This window comes from Ostrea edulis, chromosome 1, assembly GCF_947568905.1.
Source record: "Ostrea edulis chromosome 1, xbOstEdul1.1, whole genome shotgun sequence".
In the NCBI taxonomy this organism is placed as follows: Eukaryota; Metazoa; Mollusca; class Bivalvia; order Ostreida; family Ostreidae; genus Ostrea; species Ostrea edulis.
In genome coordinates, this window is record NC_079164.1 from 42,786,679 (window position 1) to 42,807,632 (window position 20,954).

The 20,954-nt window shown below is 34.8% G+C and overlaps 1 protein-coding gene across 2 annotated transcripts; it reads left to right on the forward strand.

The window, feature by feature from the left end:
• The first annotated feature begins 4,206 nt into the window (after nucleotides 1–4,206).
• LOC125654409 (T-box transcription factor TBX2-A-like) lies at nucleotides 4,207–20,733 on the forward strand. Of its 2 annotated transcripts, none has more exons than XM_048884376.2 (6): nucleotides 4,207–4,759; nucleotides 6,765–7,032; nucleotides 12,273–12,419; nucleotides 12,715–12,791; nucleotides 15,563–15,723; nucleotides 18,914–20,733. In XM_048884376.2, the coding sequence occupies exons 1-6, from the start codon at nucleotides 4,413–4,415 to the stop codon at nucleotides 19,819–19,821; spliced, it is 1,908 nt and encodes a 635-aa protein (XP_048740333.2). In that variant the 5' UTR covers nucleotides 4,207–4,412; the 3' UTR covers nucleotides 19,822–20,733. The 2 variants fall into 2 exon arrangements, with proteins under 2 accessions (XP_048740333.2, XP_048740327.2); XM_048884370.2 differs by having other exon boundaries at nucleotides 4,209–4,759; nucleotides 6,765–7,041.
• Nucleotides 20,734–20,954: the final 221 nt, after the last annotated feature.

Here is a 20,954-nt window from a genome sequence, read left to right on the forward strand (position 1 = left end):
CTTTGTGTGAAATAAAAATGATATTGCAATAAAGTTTTATCACCAGTACATGAAAGCTCGGGGGGAAAGCCTTCTATTTTATAACCGTATCAAAGCACCATGGCAGCATTATTCTGGGTAATGAAATCATAGCCTGATACTGTTGTTTCGAGTAGAAATCATTTATCGATATATTTTCCCTTTATTCTTTACAAATTGCATTATTTTAATGGTAAAATATGGTATGCAAAATCCTTCAAATTTACTTCATTTGGTTACTTATTTGCAAATAGCTGGAAATCTGTCGCGCTTTTACGATAAGCATTGATTCGTTTGATCTTTGAGGATAGTTACCTTATGGTAAACCTTTTCTACTGTATAACACGTGGTCTATGATGTTTTAATCCGTTCGTTGTATAAATACTTACCTGTTATAAGTATATCTATTTATACAACATACACGTATGTTATATTTTCATAAATTTTTTAAATATGCTAAGTAGATATAAATGCAGTATACAATTTGACAATGTTAGATATTTTGTTCTGATTTTATTAAATTCAAAATATTTTCTTTAAATTTGAAGAGATGGTCTATATATAATATATATTGCCCCTAATAAGTGGCGGACTTTCGTTTGAATATGATAAAATGTACATGGGTACTTCTACATCGCTCGCCTCCATAAAACCCATTGTCAGTTCAGTTTATTTCACTCAAACAATGGAATGATACAGGAGCTTTGCATTTGACTCTCTTGTGATGTAATATCTTTTCGATACATTCGTTACTACTTAACTTGAAATTGTCTCATTACAATAAGGCAGATACACAAACTTTTATTAACACACACTTGGACAATAAAGGCAAATATGTAGGTCAGTTTGCATGTAGAGTAAGATAGACCATGTAGACTAGACTTATCGTTGGGTTGGGAAAACACACGTGTTACAAATCCGGGACTTTACGACTAACGAAAATTCCACAAATATAGGTTCTGTGAGTACATGTATCATTGAATTGTAAATTCAATTTGGTTGTTTCCAATCCGACATTCTCATGCACGTTTTGTCGTTTCATCACCCCCACCACTACCACCACCACCACCAAAAAGAGAAATCCCGACGACCTTATTGTCATGACAAGGTAATATTGATCTCCTTGCAATGAAATTGGCACCAGAAACCTTATGTTTTGTTATGACCATTTATATTTAGAAAAGAAGGGCTAGGATTTTTTTCTATCTGTTTCCTCATTTGAAATAAATTTGTCTATCAATGAATTGAGAAAGATTTCACAAGAGAAAGTATCACGTAAATAATGCTCATCTGCCAAGCTTCAGTCGTGATGGATGGTATTTTTCCATGATTTAATCGTGTTTCTCGGCAGAACTACTTCATTTTTTAATCATTCAATTGATACTAAATATTTCTATTTTAATTAATAGTTTTGACTAATTGGTAATTGAGGAGAGAGATCAGTAAACATGATAGTGGGTGGGTGGAGTTCGATTACTTTGAGTTAATCAGTACAATTAGGGAATAAAAAACAAGAAAATTCACATCATTGTCCAAAACAATTTCTGTGCTCGGTCATTCAATACAAACAAAGACTTTCAAATACTTTTCTGTCTCCGGTCATCCAGTAATAGCAGAAATGCAGCCTCTAACACACAAAGTGGCCAGGAAGTGTTCACTGAACCAATAGTTCATCACCGAGTACACATGAATGGAAAGCAGAAGAACATGGCCGGTTATTAACAAGGTCTTGTGCAAGAAAAAGTGTTCGCCAATGTTGACACTGACGGCCTCCAGAAAGTATTTGTCAAATTATAGCGCTTCCATTCAGAATTTCCTTGGTCCTTACGCGGTATTTAACATATATAAAACCTAGGTCCACTCAGGCGGTGGTGCAAGGCGCCTTCTCAATTCCTTTCAATCGAATTAGACCGCGATTGTTAGGCTGCTTAGTCCGGAAACAATACAATATCACACCTATATTGTGGGCAATACATATTTATTAATTACATTCACACTCAGGTGGGTTATCCGGTGATTATATCTTTTATTTTCTTGATTGGTTTTCATACATCCGACTAGAATTGAATGTTCCAAATCGCCAGCTTACCCAGTAGAACTGTCGCCCGCCTTATCTAAAATGTCCAGACCCTCGACAGCTCTACCAGACTTCTTAGTAAAACAGGCAGTCGACCGTCTGCGTGTTGTGTTTTAGTTGTGTTGTTTTCATTAGATAATTTTTTTTTCAGAAGCTGGTCACGCCAAAAGGGATAGTTTTGGAAATTAATGTGAAAATATTGTTTTTAGAATTTAACACCTTCTTTAAATTCAAACCGTTATCAGTTATAAACTCAATTACATGTATTTTTGAATTTGTTTAAACTCATTTGCATGCTTTTAAAAAAAATTGTTAATGAATTCAATTTATGAATTGAACCAGATTAATGTTTAGTTGTTCAGTATCAAAATAAACTCTGAATAATTAATGCAATTAATATAAAAATTACAATAAAGTACAGGTATTATATTGCATGGCTTGTCGGCAGTGAAATATTCATATGCCTTGAAGTTTTCATATTCAGTACCACGCCGAAATTTAGTGCTGAAGCTATCAAAACAGTCAATAAAAGCATAGTCATGAGAAATTTCTGAAAATGAAATAAATTGTTTCTTTAGATTACACAGGAAATGGTAAAATATATTTTAATAATTTGAGCTAAATTTACATTAACCATTTTAAAAATACATTCCCATGTCTGGTAGCAACTGTAAAAAACAACAACTATTCACGTTGCCGTTTGATGAATGATTTATAAATTTACAAAATCTGTGTCGTTTCTTGATGAGGTTTTAAAGTTGACTTTCTGAATAGATATATCAGATATTTGTTTTCATATGTTTTAGAAATGGGTCTTGGTATGTAGTGGTGAAAATTAATTGTTTCCAAATGTGTGTTTACACAATAAAATAATAAAATTATGTTTGAATATCGCTCTGTATGAATTACGTTTGAAGAACTATTCTCTTAATATACAGCAGTCTGAAGAAATTTTAGGAAAGCTTCATGTATGATGAAGAAGCTATATTGTATCGAACCATAATAGTATTGTCCTCAATCTATGGAGCTGATGTTTATAAGTCCGCGAAGAATTGATATGTGGAGTTTCACTATTTATTATTGAATCAATACATTGTTGATGCTTACTATCTCCATGTAGAAAAAGATATTTCTTTGAATTTATATAATATTATTCCTTTGGAAAAAAAGAAATTTGAAAACACAACGGCCCAGTATTCTCACATTTATTTTATAATAAAAACAGAAGTTATTGCTATGAGGTGTTGGGTTTGGGAGTTTGTTTTGTCTGAAACGGAAAAATTCATTTTTATATATCAAAGAAAATAAGATTATTAAGTATACGTTTTTGGTAAGTAAATTGTGACATTTTAGAGCTAATGTGACCTGGAATTATGCGGGAACTCGCACGGTTTCAGAGGCCAGACAGCGCGAGCTTCTCTCTAATCCTTGGTATGGCAGCCAGGCGCCTTTCCTACCAAATTCTCAAGGTTCTGTGATTATCTATTAGCCATTGATTATTGAAGTCCCGTTCCAAAAACTGAAATCAAGTAGAAGAGAAGATGTGCCATTAATTCCCCCGTATCAATTTATCAAAATTTTTCTTTAGTGATATGACTTGGAATTTCAAGGATATCGATGTTTTCCGTCGATTATAACCCGTAGTTTAAATATTTTTAATCGTAAGAAGAGACATTGAGGCTAATTTTTAATTCAAACAGATTTTACACGAGCGAGAAAGTTAAAATTCGCATTTAAAACCCTGTTGTGTCATTAAATATTTAATCTGCATTCGATACCTGTTTTATTATTTATAAAACAAACATCCCAGCATAAATCGTGTTGAAATCTCGACTAAATAAATATAAAGAAGGAAAGTGTATGAAACGAATAAATACGTTGAGCGTAACGCAGGGGGCGGAGCCTCACATAATAACTGCCGATAATGTTGGCATATTAACACATATTACACAGCCTATCGAGAGAGGCTATGTAGCTGGCGACACACTGGCGCGAGACCCCTTCGCGAGTTCAGCCGTCAAATCTCGCTTAGTTCTCGCCCATTTGGATAATGATGAAAAAACAACCAATCGAAATCGCGCAAAATGTTATCAGGCATATCTTTCTATATACATGAGCTATTCTAGTACACAGTGGATGCAGTGTATAGTTGTCATCTAGATAATCTGAACTTTATTCACTATCAATGATAATACTCGGGCTTCAGTGCTTATGATAGGAAGGATCTGTGGATGATGTTTTTAACTCCTGACCATTCGTTATGAAATCCAATTATCATTTTTAATATTGTTTTGTTATATATACGGAAACAGTATCAATGATTTATCAAAACCAAAATCCGGATTTAGCGATGGCTTACAACCCCTTTCTGTTTCCCAGGCACTCGGACTATACTTCACTATTACAGCAGCACTATTTACCGGGAATGACTGTTCCGGCACCACCTGGGATACCTGCTTCGATTCTGCCAAAACTTCAGCAATCCATGGGGCGGTCCCCCCTCACGCCGGGGGACCTACTCCACCCATTTCATCCCCGGCCCTTAAGGACCATGGAACCGGAACCTGACGCCCAGGATGATCCGAAAGTGGAAATAGAATCCAAGGAACTCTGGGAACAGTTCCATAATCTCGGAACCGAAATGGTTATCACTAAATCCGGAAGGTAAACATTTTTATTTACCACCCAAGTTGTATAGGACAGCTATGTCTCTTTAATGCGCTGTAGAATTTGCATTTTTATTTTATTTTATTTTTATTAAAATTTCTTCAGTGCCGTTGATTATTATTGTTTTGTTTAACCTATTCAAGCCACAAGAGATTTGCATTTTCGAAAATATGATTTCTGTCTGAGAGAAAAAATCTATCTATACAAGATATATATTTGCACGAGTTTAATTATCAAAATAAAATCATTATACTGGTAATGTAAATAGACTGTTGTATTGCATAATTACAAAACTATTAATAATTTAGTGGCTCTATTTTCTCTAATATCCAATAATATTTATGGTTGAGATGAAATAATTTTACTAACAAAATTAGATTAAGAAATAGAACACATTTCTTGGACTTTTTAAAATAAAACCTTTATTTTTTTATTTATTTTTTACGTAATACCAACATAACATTTTAATGCATACTTTGCACAATATTGTTATCATTTAAAATACAACTCAGGGCGACAGAGAACTGCTAGCATGGTGTGATTTTAAATATGAAATTGGATTAAAGGCACCCCCAGTCTGATCCCGTATGTGGATTTTGCTAATAAATCCCATTACGAGATCAGTCTCATATCGCTCGTAGTATTTGATTCCATATCCTGCATAATTAACTTCATAAGTGTTGATTACGTGCGTTCGTCTTTACTGATAAACAAAAATCTTAATTCAGCTATAGCTTTAAGGAAACTACGTTACACACTTTTCCGGAATATCGCAGGTCAGCCGATCTGGATTAGTGTCAGCTGAGCACCAATGTCCAGTGACACTATGTTTCTAATAAACTTCTGATACAGCTCGGTATCTTATCTCCGGAATATTGTTGAAACTTATAGGGATCATGCAAGATTTGAATTAAAGCCATCTGAAAGATATATGAGGGAAATTTTTCCTTCAACTTCTCATACACCTAGTAATTGAAAAATTACTTCTCTTTAACAGAAAATCATTTGAATTGTTGATGCAATAAATATATCCAAATTCTCTTGGCTGAAATAATATTTAGATAAAACGATTTTTATTTAAAACATCTGCAAATAAAATGAATGGCATCATATGCTTTGTCTAATCAAAATAATTTGTAAAACAATCCTAAACCCTATTCAAATTTTATTTCTTTAATCTCCTTTTTAAAAAAAAAAATCCTTGTACGTTGAATTTATTTTCTTCTTCCTTTTAATAAGCATAAAATACATTTATAAGAATCGCAAAGCAAAACATATATGGGATTAAATTTGGTTTTCTATTTAAAAAACATATTCTGGCATAAGTAAATCCTTTTATTTCTAAGAATCAAATATTCATAAAAAGAGAATCAATAGTTAAAATGATACGCCAGTACATTTGTGAATTTTCAAAATTAAATCTTTCTCTTTTACCTGTTTCTCTTGCGCAAACTTTGTTGGTATCTGTGTGTATTACAATGTTTTTTGTTTCTGTGTATATTACAGTATTATTTGTATATGTGTGTATTACAGTATTGTTTGTTTCTGTGTGTATTACAGTATTATTTGTATATGTGTGTATTACATGTTGTTTGTCGTCAAGGAAACATTTTCTTTGTTTAGTGCAGAGTAATTAGCGATCATGTAGGGCTGTAAAATGCTATGAATTTGGTAGGGCAATATCTTTCGTCTTTCAAGTGCATTTAACAACTTTGTATTATATATATATATATATATATATATATATATATATATATAATTATATATATGAGTTCAAAAATGGCTTTACATATCATTCATATAAAACAACGATTGTTTTCTTTTGGGATGGTTTTTTTTGTTTTGTATTTTGTTAGGGGTTTTTTTTTTTTTCTTGTGTTTTTTTAATTTTATTTTGATTGGTCTTTTTACTGTGAATTAAATTCTAAAAACAACAACTAAAGATATATATTTTAAAAATGAAAATGATCATGTATAAATATGGTTTTTCTCTCTTTTTTAGACGAATGTTTCCACCGTTTAAGGTGCGTGTTTCTGGACTAGACAAAAGAGCGAAATACATTCTACTAATGGACATTGTAGCAGTCGATGACTGCAGATACAAATTTCATAACAGTCGCTGGATGGTGGCGGGAAAAGCCGATCCAGAAATGCCAAAACGAATGTATATTCATCCCGATTCCCCCAGCACGGGTGAGCAATGGATGCAAAAGGTGGTCTCCTTCCACAAACTGAAACTAACCAACAACATCTCGGACAAGCATGGCTATGTAAGTAGTGTACGTATTGGTTTTTACTACTTCAACCCTTTTTTCACTATTACATACATTTTTTTAAAGATTACAAACCACAGATTGATGAAGGAATAACTCCCGGTGTGTTACGAGAGAAACCGCAATTGAAACAGTTGATCTCAGGCTACTTAAGTACTTGAGTGTCAAACACCCTCTATAATATAATGATAAGTGATAGGAGTATATGCTGAGTCGTAGGAAGTCTAAAATGTGTCTCCTTGCGTTACACAAGGGCTAAACGACTTCCCCCCCCCCCCAAACAAGTGGTTCAAGTACTAAGAAAACGTGTCATACAGGGTCTTCTTACACAGTTAGGTCCTGGACCAACGAGATTCAGTCGTAATAACGTGTAGCAAAGAATGACTAATTCTATAAATTATTTAATGTCGGATTATTATTTGGGTCAATTCTGCGTGAAATTCACACTGTGCATGCGATAATTTCGAGAAAAATATTAATGTATTATGTCAAGTGCGTTCATAGTCTGCTGGTGTGTACCGAACAATAACACGTTATAAGAATATCTTTTGTTTAGAAGGTAATGGTCGGGTATGTGTTTGTCGGGTCTGTGATTATTGTCGCAGAGCGTGATGAGGATGGTCCATCGGTAACCCTCTGACTTTGCCGATTCTTATTATTGATTTGTCATCTTTCACACCTTAACCCGTGGACACAAACACCTCGAGTTGCTGTACTGTTGTAATACGCTATACATATTAGCCAGGGTGATAAAAAGTCACCGAGAAATTGGCACCCAGTGTTCACAAATAAACCTCAGATTAATTGAAGGACGTGTTTGCGGAGTTTCATTTGGAAAGTAAAAGCAAAGGCGTCAATGGTGAGGCAGCTGGAAATGGAGATCGTCTTCACACCTTTCGCGGACCTTGTGAAACATTTTCAGCAATCAAGAATTACACGCTGATTTCATTAAGAAAAGTGGCAAAATTAAATAAGCGCTGCTTTTTATCGTAACTTCATTGGTAAATTGACTTTAAATTGCCACATGTGATATGAGCAGCACCCAGAAGGCTCGGGGTAAATTGGGTAATGAGATATATGGTCCGATATAGACGAAATCTGGCATGGGGTTTATTTTTTATTCTAGGCCTATCTGCTTTGGTAATCTCCATTAAATAAATCTGAATATACTCTTAAATGACTGTTCCGAAGGGAAAGCCGACAAGTTTTCGTTAATTAAGGCATATGGTTTTTGTTGAGATGGCATCAAAGCAGTCCCTGTCACATGGAGGTGTGTACAAGGCCATATTACACAATAACTATGATTGCTTTTTCATGTTTTCGCAATGATGAAAAATGATAAATTCGGAAATCTGTTCATGTCTAAACAGATATTGATTTGTGCAGTTTTCCGAGTAAATTGATTGAGCCATGGGACTCGCAGGGCCAGATTTTTCCGCTTGTTTTCACATTTACCTTATTTTTTGTGAACTCCTGAATAGGGGAACTTGATATTCGATCTCAGTTACATAGTTTTCGATAGAATTTAGACAAAGCGAATCGTCAATTTCTAAGCTGTCAATTTCTAACTCTCACCAAACCGGAATAATATCAGACCGGATCCTACTTTTAGATAACCATTTTAACAGGCTCTCGACAAAACGACCAGTGATTTTCAGTTACTTGTAAGGCCGATACCCGATCTCACAACAAAACCCGAGGTGTTACGAGATAACTCAGTTTAATACATTTTTACACGAGACTTGAAAATAACCTGTCAAGAAACAAGATTATATCTAACCAATTTCATGTTCAGAACCTATCAAATCTTCAAACCTCTTTTGACACTCCATAATTGTTATTTACAATGGAACTATTGTATTTTCTTCAAATTCTTTTTCTTTTCTTAGCTAAAGGTCAATCCTACCTTTGTTTTTTTTTTTTTTTTTTTTTAAATCTCATAACCTAATGCTCTAGATAATTTTTATTATACCATATATTAATGAATATTGCCGTACAAGAAATAAAAGAGAAATATATATATATATATATATATATATGATAATAACCCGATAATGATGATGAAAAAGGGATCTTTCTATTTTATTATGTACTCGCGTGTCAGGTTAGGTCACGTGGCAATATCATCGGGGCAACGTAGTTCATATTTTACAACTATCATCCGTCATGTAGCTAAAGCGCCACGATCGCCAAACACCGGACTTTATTCTCCAATTTAAAGTCAAAGCAAACTTTCATTCCCTCTAATCATCTAACTATCACTTCATTAGATATTTTAAAATCCTGGCGCTTTGGGGTAATTTGCCGGGTAAAACCTACAATTTACCAACACTTTGACAGCTGCTTTTTGGAGCAAGCAACGTCTATTTTATATTCTATTTTCACGATCGTTTCCTATTCCAAGCTTCTTCTTTTCATTCATATTCTTTCAAAAAGTTATCCCGAAAAAGAGTGTTATTTTCTGAAATTGGATGATCACAAAATTGCAGGAACTGAACCATGCCAAAATTTCATTCATCGTTCCAACTGCTACATTTAATTAAATTAATATGTTACAATTATGGTTATGAGAAATAAAGTTGCAATATTCGCATGGCCCAGAGAAGTCGGCAGTGTGTGATGTTGTGAGACTCCAGGGGATTCAGGGTCACGGGCTGGACTGGTCAAAACGAAGGTGTTGCTCGCGAGACATTTCACCTGTCGAGTCTGACGCCGTGCGGTCGGTCAACTCGCGCGCGCGGACCAGCAGCATCGACTAAAGAGCGTTTGTAAAAATGACAACTCATTAAATGATATTTTTCGGTTTTATGACGGGATTGATGGATTCGACGGACTGAATGCCCTCTAATAAAAAGACTATCACCCCAAGCAATTAAAAAGCGCACGGGACCGGCTCTATTGAAGAGTAAGATACGTGTAATTGCATTTATTCTAAAATGTATTTAATCATAGTAAAAATAATTCGTTTGAATTAATTTGATATTGATAGTTCATTAATGGAAAATTGCGACATAATCGAGACACAAGCTGTTTTCGGTGAAGATTTTCACACAAATTGTCAAATGTAGTTCATGTATTGAAAGGCCCTTGACACCGCTTGTTTGCAGTGCAGGTAGATATAAATGATCACTTTTTAATTTAAACATTCCACCTGCTAATTAAAGGGTGCAATTCTATCACAAATTAAGATGAAACACTGTGCACACATAGTTTATCGGAAATAATCATTTTGGGTCGATATTTCCGCTCAAAAGAAGAAATGACGATTCATCGTGTCTATCGTATATTTTACACCTAAGTTTCTTGAGTACAACTAAATAAGCATTGAGGATGTTAGATTGTTGTCATTTTCAGCCCTGTTAAAAGGAAAAGCTCTATAGACACCTAATGATTTAAAAATTTAGAAAAAACCATGCAATTTCAATATATCTAAATATTGATTTAATCTTCATCATGCACGTTTCATATAATATTGAGTGCAAATTTCTTTGTTTTTATAATTAATCAAATAGCATGCATATGTAAGGAAATAAACAAATGCTAACAGGAAACTTTCAAATAAAATCAACATAATTTTTTCCTTCAATCTTAATTTGTAAATTAAAAAACACGTATTTAAAACGTGAGTTGTATATTTTTTGGTATAGTTCGCGCATCAGATTAAAAATTTATTAACCTAATTATTGGGATTAAGGTCAGCCTGCTGGGTTGCCGGTAAAATAACAATGAATATATCTAAACATAGAAATATAGATTAAAATAACTCATGAAAGCAGTTAATTTCTGGGAAATATAAATTTACACCTTTCTACATTAATGATGTAGGTATTTTCCTCTAGTACGTAGGTGGCCCAACCTAACAATGTAACGGCTGTCAATTTTTGATACGGTAAATCATTATACTTTTAAATTGTTTCACAGTACCTGCGGGCCCTACACGCTGAACCTATGTTTAACAGTCAAATAAAGCTTTCCCACCTTACAATAGCGACATATAGCTAGGTAGTTTTCTAGTCATACAGTTTTTATGGAGTAAAATTTAGTGATTCGCACACTTTCATATCTTTCACGGGATGATGGTTTTAAGAGAATATATACTCTGTACTGTGTTATGTATAATGCAAAAACACTTAATCCTTACACGTAGATAATGGATCGTTTCACTTTTAATGATGGGAAAAGTTTGATTCAAAGTTTGATAACGGCAACGTTAATGAAAAATTCAAAACACGGTTGTTTTTATTTAGATTGCATGTATTAATCAGGATGGTGTACAGCAAGGAAATGTAAAACTGTCCCCGGATTTCAATTTCATAACAAGATTTTTAAAACGTAGTATTTGGTACTTAAATAATCCATCCATTAACATATGTCTTTTTAAACTATTAAAAAATCGAATACAGAAGAACAGGCTAAGTGATTATTGATTATAATTTGTACATTTTTTGGGGGGTCTTTTCAAAGCATCTTAAAGTAAAAAGTAGAAGCAGTATTTTCCATGCTTTTGGTACTGTTGATCAATCTAAATCTCATAACATACCCGGTGTCGTTAGAAATCTCAGCTACAACCACGAAGAGAGGTTTTCCCGTCATTTTAACACTCATAGCTATATCTTCCGGGCGGTCTTACACAGAAATATGCTGTTTTATATGCAGAATTTTTTGGCTATAAACGTGGGTGGCGCGAGGATATGATGGAGACTTTATGTTTCGACAGTTAATAGATGTATTCATATATTCTTAAAGGTGTAGGTATCAAATTGATCGTTTACCTAGCGTAAAATTGTAAACAAATAATAACTCGGGCTTTACAGTGAAATTCCATGGGCGGCGTGCGATGTGTAACGTTACGTTAGATATGGGACGACGGTGAAAGTGTTACCAAAGACCCCCGGGGTTCTCATCATTTGCGAACTTCAGGCTGACGAGTTTATTTTTAAAACGTTCAACGGAATCAAGAAAAAGAACAACTTTCAATTATCTCTCACCCCACTGTCTACTTGTAACCCATAACATCTTAAGCATGATTACACAACAAGTCTTAATTTATTTTCATAAAATTCAGTATCTCTCGTTTCACAATATTTCCCTTTCACTTTTATCTAAAAACAATATCATACTATTCAGTTACGTCAGACAAAACTTAATTTGAGTTTTTCCTTCATCAAAATGTATCAATAATATTCAGTTCTTTCTCGGACAAAAGACTTAAAACATTATTTTCTTCTCATTTTTAGACGATATTGAATTCAATGCACAAGTACCAGCCTCGCTTCCATTTAGTCCGGGCTAATGACATCCTTAAGCTTCCATACTCTGCTTTTCGGACTTATGTCTTCAAAGAAACCGAGTTCATCGCCGTCACAGCATACCAAAATGAGAAGGTGTGTGTTTGTATGTAGAATTATACACCATCTACTTATTCCAGGCGCCGGGCTTTCACGCCTCAGCCAAAATAAAAAACTCACATCACAGACACAGAATTATGGGTGCTCGAAATAGCGTATAATAACACAGACTATACGAGCACCTTTCAGCAAAAATGTTTTACATCCAGTAATGCTATTACCAACAACAATTTGCACTTACTTCAAAGAAATGATGATCAGAGGGTAAATAAATATATGTAATTGTCAATATTTCTTTATGTTTTTAAATATTAGTTTCACCCTATTGCAGATAACCCAACTGAAGATTGACAACAATCCTTTTGCAAAGGGGTTTAGAGATTCTGGAAGCGGAAAACGTGAAAAAAAGTAGGTCTTTTTATACAAATGACATCTCTATCAAACTCCATCACTGGTCGTTAAAGGGCATTTATTGAAGAAATATGAACCCGGTAATCAGACGACGGCGTTAAAGCGAGGCCGGATGAAAAACGACAATAGCTGTCACGTGGCCGAAAATGACCAATGATATGTACAATATGGTAGTGTCATTGTGGAACGGCTGGTAGCCATTGGATTTTTCTGGTCCGTCGGTCCAATCATCATTAATATTTCAACTTTCGTCGAGATACATCTGAATATTCATTTATCAGTCGGTTTCATTAATTGAAAACCCATGGTTATCATCATTTTCACTCAGTGAGTGATTCGATGGTTTTACGCCAGTGAAAACTGACATTCCCGGCACGTTTTTCGCCTAAATTATAAGAAGAAAATAATTTTTTTAAAATAGATATTTGATTTTTAAATCTTTCAATTACAGCTATAATTTCTTCATAAAGAAAGAAAATTATTTTCAAATTTCCCATTGCTTAGGAGAACTATCTAATCCATTGATAGTGTAATTAGAAAGAAAAGAAAACATATTTACATGCTATGATTTTGTTATAATCAGACAATGCATATAAAATTTTAAAAGGGAAGTGCTTCTTTCTTTATATTGATTTTTAGGGATAGTATAACTGCATTTAATAATTTTGTATAAATAAATCGAAAATGGAACACGTAATCAGTACTGAATTGGTGAAAGACACTGCTTTAAATGTAGATATACGTATGCTTGAAAGTTCACTTTCAAATCGTAACAAAAATATCCTTCCAATTTACATATGCATATACGTAAAAATCAATATGAAAGAAAGTAGATTAAATATCCATCCAAGTATTCTCTAAGCAACCCCTACTTGTAAATATTTCCAGTTATTTATATCAGAACTAATTATTCGCTTTTTCTCTCTCAAATTTTACACACACACAAACACACACTCGTATCGCAGCATATAATTGTTGTCGTGTGGATAGAGGATAAACCCTCGGTTTTAAATCTAACTCTTTTTATCCATTGAAGAAAGTGTAGCACTTGTGTCACAAAAAAATCAATCATACCCGAATGTTATTCTTAAAGAAGAAAATCCAAAATAAAATATTGAAGACATTTCGACCAAATAATATTATAATTCGTAAATAAATGTGGGACCCTTAGCTCTGACCCTTTTAATGAATTTAATCAGGATGGGCAAAGTATGGTATTTTGACTGTCATAAATATTGGCATCATCTGAAATAAGTTTTCTTTTTCATTGTGCAGTCATTTAAACGCATCTTATAGAACAAAGTGTTTACCAGTACTTGTTTATTTTCCCAGACAAAATGTGTGAAATATGATATTTGTAAATTATTATTGTACAAATAATTCTAAATTTGAACCTACCACGCGTCTCTTTGAATGAATTAGTTGAAATTGTGGTCTTTATTCGAATCTTCTCTCTAATAAAGTTAAGACTCTGATAGTTTGAGAATTTGTCAATTTACTTGTATGTTACACCTCTTGTCTTCAAAAAATATTTTTCTTATATATTTATACTGGACTTGTCACAAGAGGCTAGACCAAAAACAGACAAAGACCTTCCGAGACCCCACTAAAATACACCACTGAAAGGGTTAGCATAAATCTTTATCGCCATGCTCGCGAGACAACCAGTCACTATTCTAACAATTTCAAACGAGTGAAACTCAAAGAAAGTTTGAAATTCTTTAGTACCCAGACCATAGACATGAACGCTATCTTATCATATTTTCAAACAAAACTTTTGACGCCCGGCATCGATATTCTGATATTAAAATTCCCTTTAACAGTCTCATCTATCTGTCAGCCCCTCTTGTATGATGTCCGCCATGCGGAGAAAATTCCTCCGCATAGGCGGAAGCAGAGTCTGTTACCCGGTTGGTAGAAAGGCGCTCTCCGGGATGAAAATGTTGGGTTTATCTCAACGGATTATTTGGAGCAATTGAATTCTGTTTGAATTAAACTGTGGTCACACTCCTCTCTTAGACTTAGCGCCAGTCCTCTCGTGTTTATGAATTTCCCTCCGAATTTTAAAACGTCCCGAAAGCCAGCTAGCTGGGTTGCCATCCGCTACAAATGATTTCATGGTCGTTCATCACCCGTCGCGTCAAACGTCTCGGTGAAATTAAATTGCACTTTAAAAACATTAGATTCTTAAGTATCAAGTATGAACTGTTTAACAAAAATGTTTACGGGTTTGTTTATCTTTGGGGAATGCATGTGCACCGGAAGTAGTTACTCGGCATGGAATGAAATTTTCTTAAATAATCTATCAATGTCTAATGTCAATCTTGCGAACAAAATCACTTTCAGTGTGATTACTTATTTAATTAAAGAAAGGCATCAGCTTTCCTCAAGAAGACATGCTCAACTCTCACTATTTTAAATACATGTATTAAGATATTTTTCTGTAGTACACATGCATTTTATAACAGTATGCAAACAACGAAAAGATGTCCTGCCTATTTATTTCTCAAGAATTTATCGAATTCTTTTATATATAAAACTTATAGATATTCTCAAGTCAAGAAATCTTATTTTATATCTTATTTTTTATATCTTATTTTCATAATAGATAAATTATGATCGACTTTGAAATTAAAATCATTCGGCATAATAATTTCTTGCCTCGTTATTTATTTTGTTTTGTACACTGCAATGTTACTTTTAGAAGAGAAATTCAAAAATGCAATGGCTTCAGCAGAGGGTTTTAGATAAATTCATAAATTTTACAGGCGTCTCTTGATGAGCTCAATGCACCAGTCATCTACAACATTCGCGGACGAGGGATCCCGAGTGGACGATCCTCAAAGTGACGAAGATGACGAGATTTGTGTGGACGAGAGTGATGACGTCACAGAGGACACGGTGTCTATACTCTCCCGACTACATTCAGGTACTGAAGCTTTACATAACTGTAAGATGATAATATTTAAAAATCCTTGGGATTTTTTTTTTCGAGACTGCTAATGTTTTCTCGTACAACCCGCCGTCGCTGAAGCTCCGGACCTGGGGAAATAAAAACAATAATTGAAGAAGACAATCTCCCTGATTAGAGCGGTTGGCCCAGACACCCTTACTCGTTGTGTCTGTATGTAAAACCCTCTCTATGTTGTCTATTTCAGTAGTAAGTGGATAAGCTTTTTCTTTAGACTTTAGGTAAACATTTCCCAGTTTTGTCGTCTTACGCACGGCGCCTACATATTTACAAACTATATCTTCTAAATAAACACCGAGACCGCTAAAAAGAACTAAGTTTGATCCTGTTTTAAAATAAAATCGTGGCCCATCTTTTTAATTCCTATGTTACTCGAATTAATTCTAGATCAAAGATATTGTTTTATGCAGTCTCGTAAAGTTGTGATATTTTTTAATAACGTAAAATGTAACGTTTTGTGAAGACTTTGATGTAAAACGCCTCTTGAAGTTCGTACAATAAATAATTTTTTGAGGAAATTTCACGTGACAGTGTTCAACGTTGTTTACACGTATAAAATGTGGATGGCGTAGAGCTCTTCATACAAGAAATGCAGGCGCCGGCATTATATTAAAGTTATGAGCTTTTAAGCCTCTTTATATAACTATCACACTTTAAGCTTAGCCACTTAAGACTTGGAGCGAATACATACGCCTTCCTTTAATACACAAAATGACATTTGGATTATTTTGTTTTATGGGTTGCCTACTAATGTCAAGAAGTAAGTGTTTATGAAGTGGAAGAATATTTTTTAAGTATGTGTATTGCTCCGAGAAAACACTGAAACATTTGTTATTTAAAAAATAAGACAAGTATAAATTGTACAAGAGAGAAGGGTTTCGTTGTTACACAATTCGGTTTTTTCTTAGAAGTTTTTTTTAATATATGAAATTAACAAAAACACAGCTTTTGAGAACACACAAAATACTATTTGTGGCGAAAGCAACAAATAAGTATGTTCATTTTGAAACTGGCTTAGCTGAAGGTAAGGAAGCACACGTCGCCGTCATGAGAAATGTTTAAATTAATACAACAAAGCAGTTTTTCTGCTGGACGTGTAAAGCTGTGTCGGAGTTTTTCTTTCCATGGAGTTACACCTGTGTCGCCTTCACACAAACAGTTGTTGCACAAAGCCTTCAGCAATTTATTTTTCTCAATTTCATACCACTTTTCATCTAACGTAATATCTTGCAACATCCTGAAAATCTTTCAAACATGTAAACCGTGAAATCACATCTGCTAGAAGTCAAAAATGTATGAAAATGACTATTGATGACAGACTAAGGTATTCACCCTTTGATTGTGGGAAATTATAGATATGTTATCCAACACATTTCGCCCATTTATTTTGTCTTTTCACTTAACTATAAACAGGGGTCGCCCGATAAGAGAGATGTTCCTTCATTTTTCTTCGCGTCTCCTGATATAAATAAAAATATCGCTCCGTGTTGATACTTATCCCGTCTACGTTTGACTTTTATCTTGTACACCGTTCTGTGTGGTATTGCTTTTTGCTTAGATCCGGACTTTATCAACACGATATCGCACGTTTCACGTCGAGAAATCCACACGTTCTTGCAGGATAGCATCTCGTCGTTCCCTGAATCTTATATATGTGGTGCCACGTCGAGTATCAGAAAGCAGTATACGTCGCGCTGTCCACGCTGTTACATCCCCGTAGTGTGCGAAAGAATGTTATTGGCGAAAAACAAGTTTCTTTTGCTGTTTTTTGTGCTGTATAATGTGTTTCTGCACTTCGTGACCGTTCTTCTCCGAAAGAAAGTTGTCCCATTGTGCGTAAATGATGGGAAATTAACCAAAAATGAATGACTAAAACTGTCGAGGGTTAACAATAGTATCAGCGGGGATATTTATGGAAAACAATGGGTATTTATAATACTATATCTGATATACGGTACTGAATTAGAAAAAAGAACATGACAAGAAACACAAATATTTGCGCAAGTGCAAATTCCTTCATTTGCAGAAGACCTTAAATAGTTTGGTACAGACAGCATACAAGATAATGACGCGGAAAGCCAAATATGACCGATATCATGCTTTTAGAAGACTTCAGTAACCAAGAAGTATATTGCTTGTGTAAAACATGTTCATATCGTAAAATATTTAACACATCAGCATGACAATAAGGTGTTTATACGATACAAGATTAAAAACTTCCTCAGACATAGAGTAGAGAGAAACATACTATTTACAAAGGAGTAAACACACATCTTATCTTTTATTTACACGTTGTATCAAACTACTAATTTGGAGCTTACATCGACAAACTCGCACGTTAAGATAAAATAACCAGCATACACTAAAAGTGAAATCCGTTAATCACCGATAATCATTATTCAATCTCTCCGATGTATACATTTGGCTGGTTTCAATGACCGGAACTTAAGTGATTATTAAATTTAATCAAAGTATACACAGCTACCCAACAAAGCAGGGAAAATGCCTGAAATTGACAACAAAGGTGGCACTTTTCACGGTATCTACAGAGTTTAGTTTGGAATTACGCAAGACGACTCATACATTCTCATTCCAAAAGACGCGCTGTCTACAGGCCTGCGAGAGTTTCACTAAATTCTAGCGTTGTCATAAATAACCTTGCTTCCGACATAATTTACCACCTTTTCAATAGATTATGATGAAAGCATTCCAGTCACTGCAAATTTAACACTTCCAAACCAAACCTCCCCCTTCATTTAATTCTCTTTTTGTGTGAATTCCCTACTTCTCTCGCCCCTGCTGTTAATCCATAATATGGGCGGAGATCAATATTAATGAAATTTAAATGAACAGTGAAATTGTAGTGAGAAATACTTTAATCATTCTCTGTTAGTCTCCTACCATAAACTATAAAAAGTTTTGCTCCCCCCCCCCCAAGACCAGTTCTGTAATGAGTTTCGTAGGGCGGGTAGTAGGAGACAGATTTATTCAACTCAAGAGCTATTTGCATTTTGATTCCTATATCGATAACTTATTGGATATCATTTTAAATTTTAGTATGAATTACCTTCTAGTATTCTCAAATATAAGAAATAAATTATTTCACTTTTGAAGTCGAGATCATTTGCAGAATTTTTTCTATTTTCAGATTTCAAAGCTTCAAATGCTGAAAACTCCCAAAAGGACTCCACAGAAAGTCCCGTGAAACCCGACACACAGACCAGTGCTCCATCTCATAGTGCTACATCATCTCCAGAACCGCCTCCGATTTCTCCAGAGACGCCTAGTATGGAGGTTAAACACACGGATTCAAAACAACCAGAAACCGGAAGTGATTCCCCGAGATCTAGCGAGAGAAGCTCACCGGAGCTTGATAGATCGCCTGGATGTAGAATGTTTTCAAAGGAACATTCTAGTCCCCCAAATGTAACTGTTGTTCAACCGTCAGTGACCCATCCCATGTTTCCATACCTATATCCTTACACATCATCCGCATCTACCTTTCCATATCCAATGAGTCATATGTTGTTTTCGGGAAATTCCTCGCTACCCCAAGGTCTGCAAATGCCATTTCTCTCTACCTCAGGACATTCAGACCTAAGTCATATACCAGCGCACGCTTTATCGTCGTTAAACCAATTTTCATTACAGAGTCATCTAATGCAGTCAAACTATTCTAGTCTGTCGTCGTCGCTAAGCAGTAGAAACCCAGCCTCTCCCACGGCTCCAATCCCAAACTCCCCCCTCGGACCCATCTTCCCTAGCAGGTCAAATCAAAGATTTTCTCCGTATTCGTTCTCATTATCAAAATCTCATGGTGACATTTCTCCAAATACCAGAGACAGTGGAATAAAATCTTCGTCTCCACCGAGTTATGGCGGAATCACACGACCGTCACCGATTAGGCCTCGAAGTCCACTTTCCCATCATCTTTCACCAGTGACGGCGCGTTCGAAACCACATAGTGAGCTCCGAAGCATGGAGCAGATGCTTAATGGACTAGACCGTAAGAAAGCACTACATCATGAATCACCCAGTGTAGCTATGGAAAAATGAAGACTTTATTGGTTGTAATTGCTAGGAAGCATATTCGTTTTCATGGTAGCACGGGTCTTTGGTGACGCACGGGTTCGATTGAGTGCAACATGCCGCTCAACAAAGCAAGAATATGAGGCCTGTCATTAGCGACCGTCTTAATAAGCTGGGCATGCCAGAAAGCGAGACGCAAGAAGATCAAATTTCAGAAATTTGTCACCGCTGCCTGATTTTTCTGTACGATGGAGTGCAGTCAATAGGCAGAATGCCTAAAAGAATTGCCTATAGTGCTCACTCTCAACTGACTAATCAAGCGTTACATGACAGCTAAATGTTCATTTTGTAAGAGGTGTTATTATTGGCTGTTCTAGAGAAAGGAGGACCGAAAAGCAACTGTTATTTTTTAAAATGGCTTTTAAGATTGAAATGGTGTAATTTTAAGATTGAAATGGTGTAAAATGGGACTTGTTTTCTTGGAGAATGCTTATTATCTATTGAGCAATGCGGGAAGTGTGCAAATATACAAAATGTCAAATGTTTAATCGTATTGTGTGTCTATAATGTCATGTTCTCAGGTTAAGATGTCTTTCCTTTCATGTGTATTACAATATTGTTTACTTATTTTAATATGTTATGGCTTAACATAAATATAATTTTAAATTGATTGCCATGGGAGAATTGCTTCAAAGGTTAAGTCGTCATGATCGTGTATAGTTATTATTTTAGACACAACCTAAGTTTCTTGCTTGTGTTAATGGTGCTATTTAATTTTTTTTCCCCTTTTTGTTAACTTTTTGTTTTACTTTAGCAGAATTAAATAATAAAAATGAAATATATAAATTTTAATTTATTGAAACTCTCTGTATGAGTCTTGACATTGTGCCTGTGTCACTCGGTATAATATAGGTAATAAAACTGAGGTTTCCTTGTTGTGAATTTTGTTTAGACATTGTTTAGATAAGCTCCGTTTATTTCCACTTTAAGGATCAATACATCCAGTATCAGATCTGTAGTCAATTGACATAACCACCGAGTCCATGAAATTCTAGAACAAAAACTATATGATTGTAATATTTGTCCCGTACTGACCGCCCCTATTGCTGAAAATGAAATGCCAAGGGACACAACCCATGTAAAATGTATTCAACCGTGAC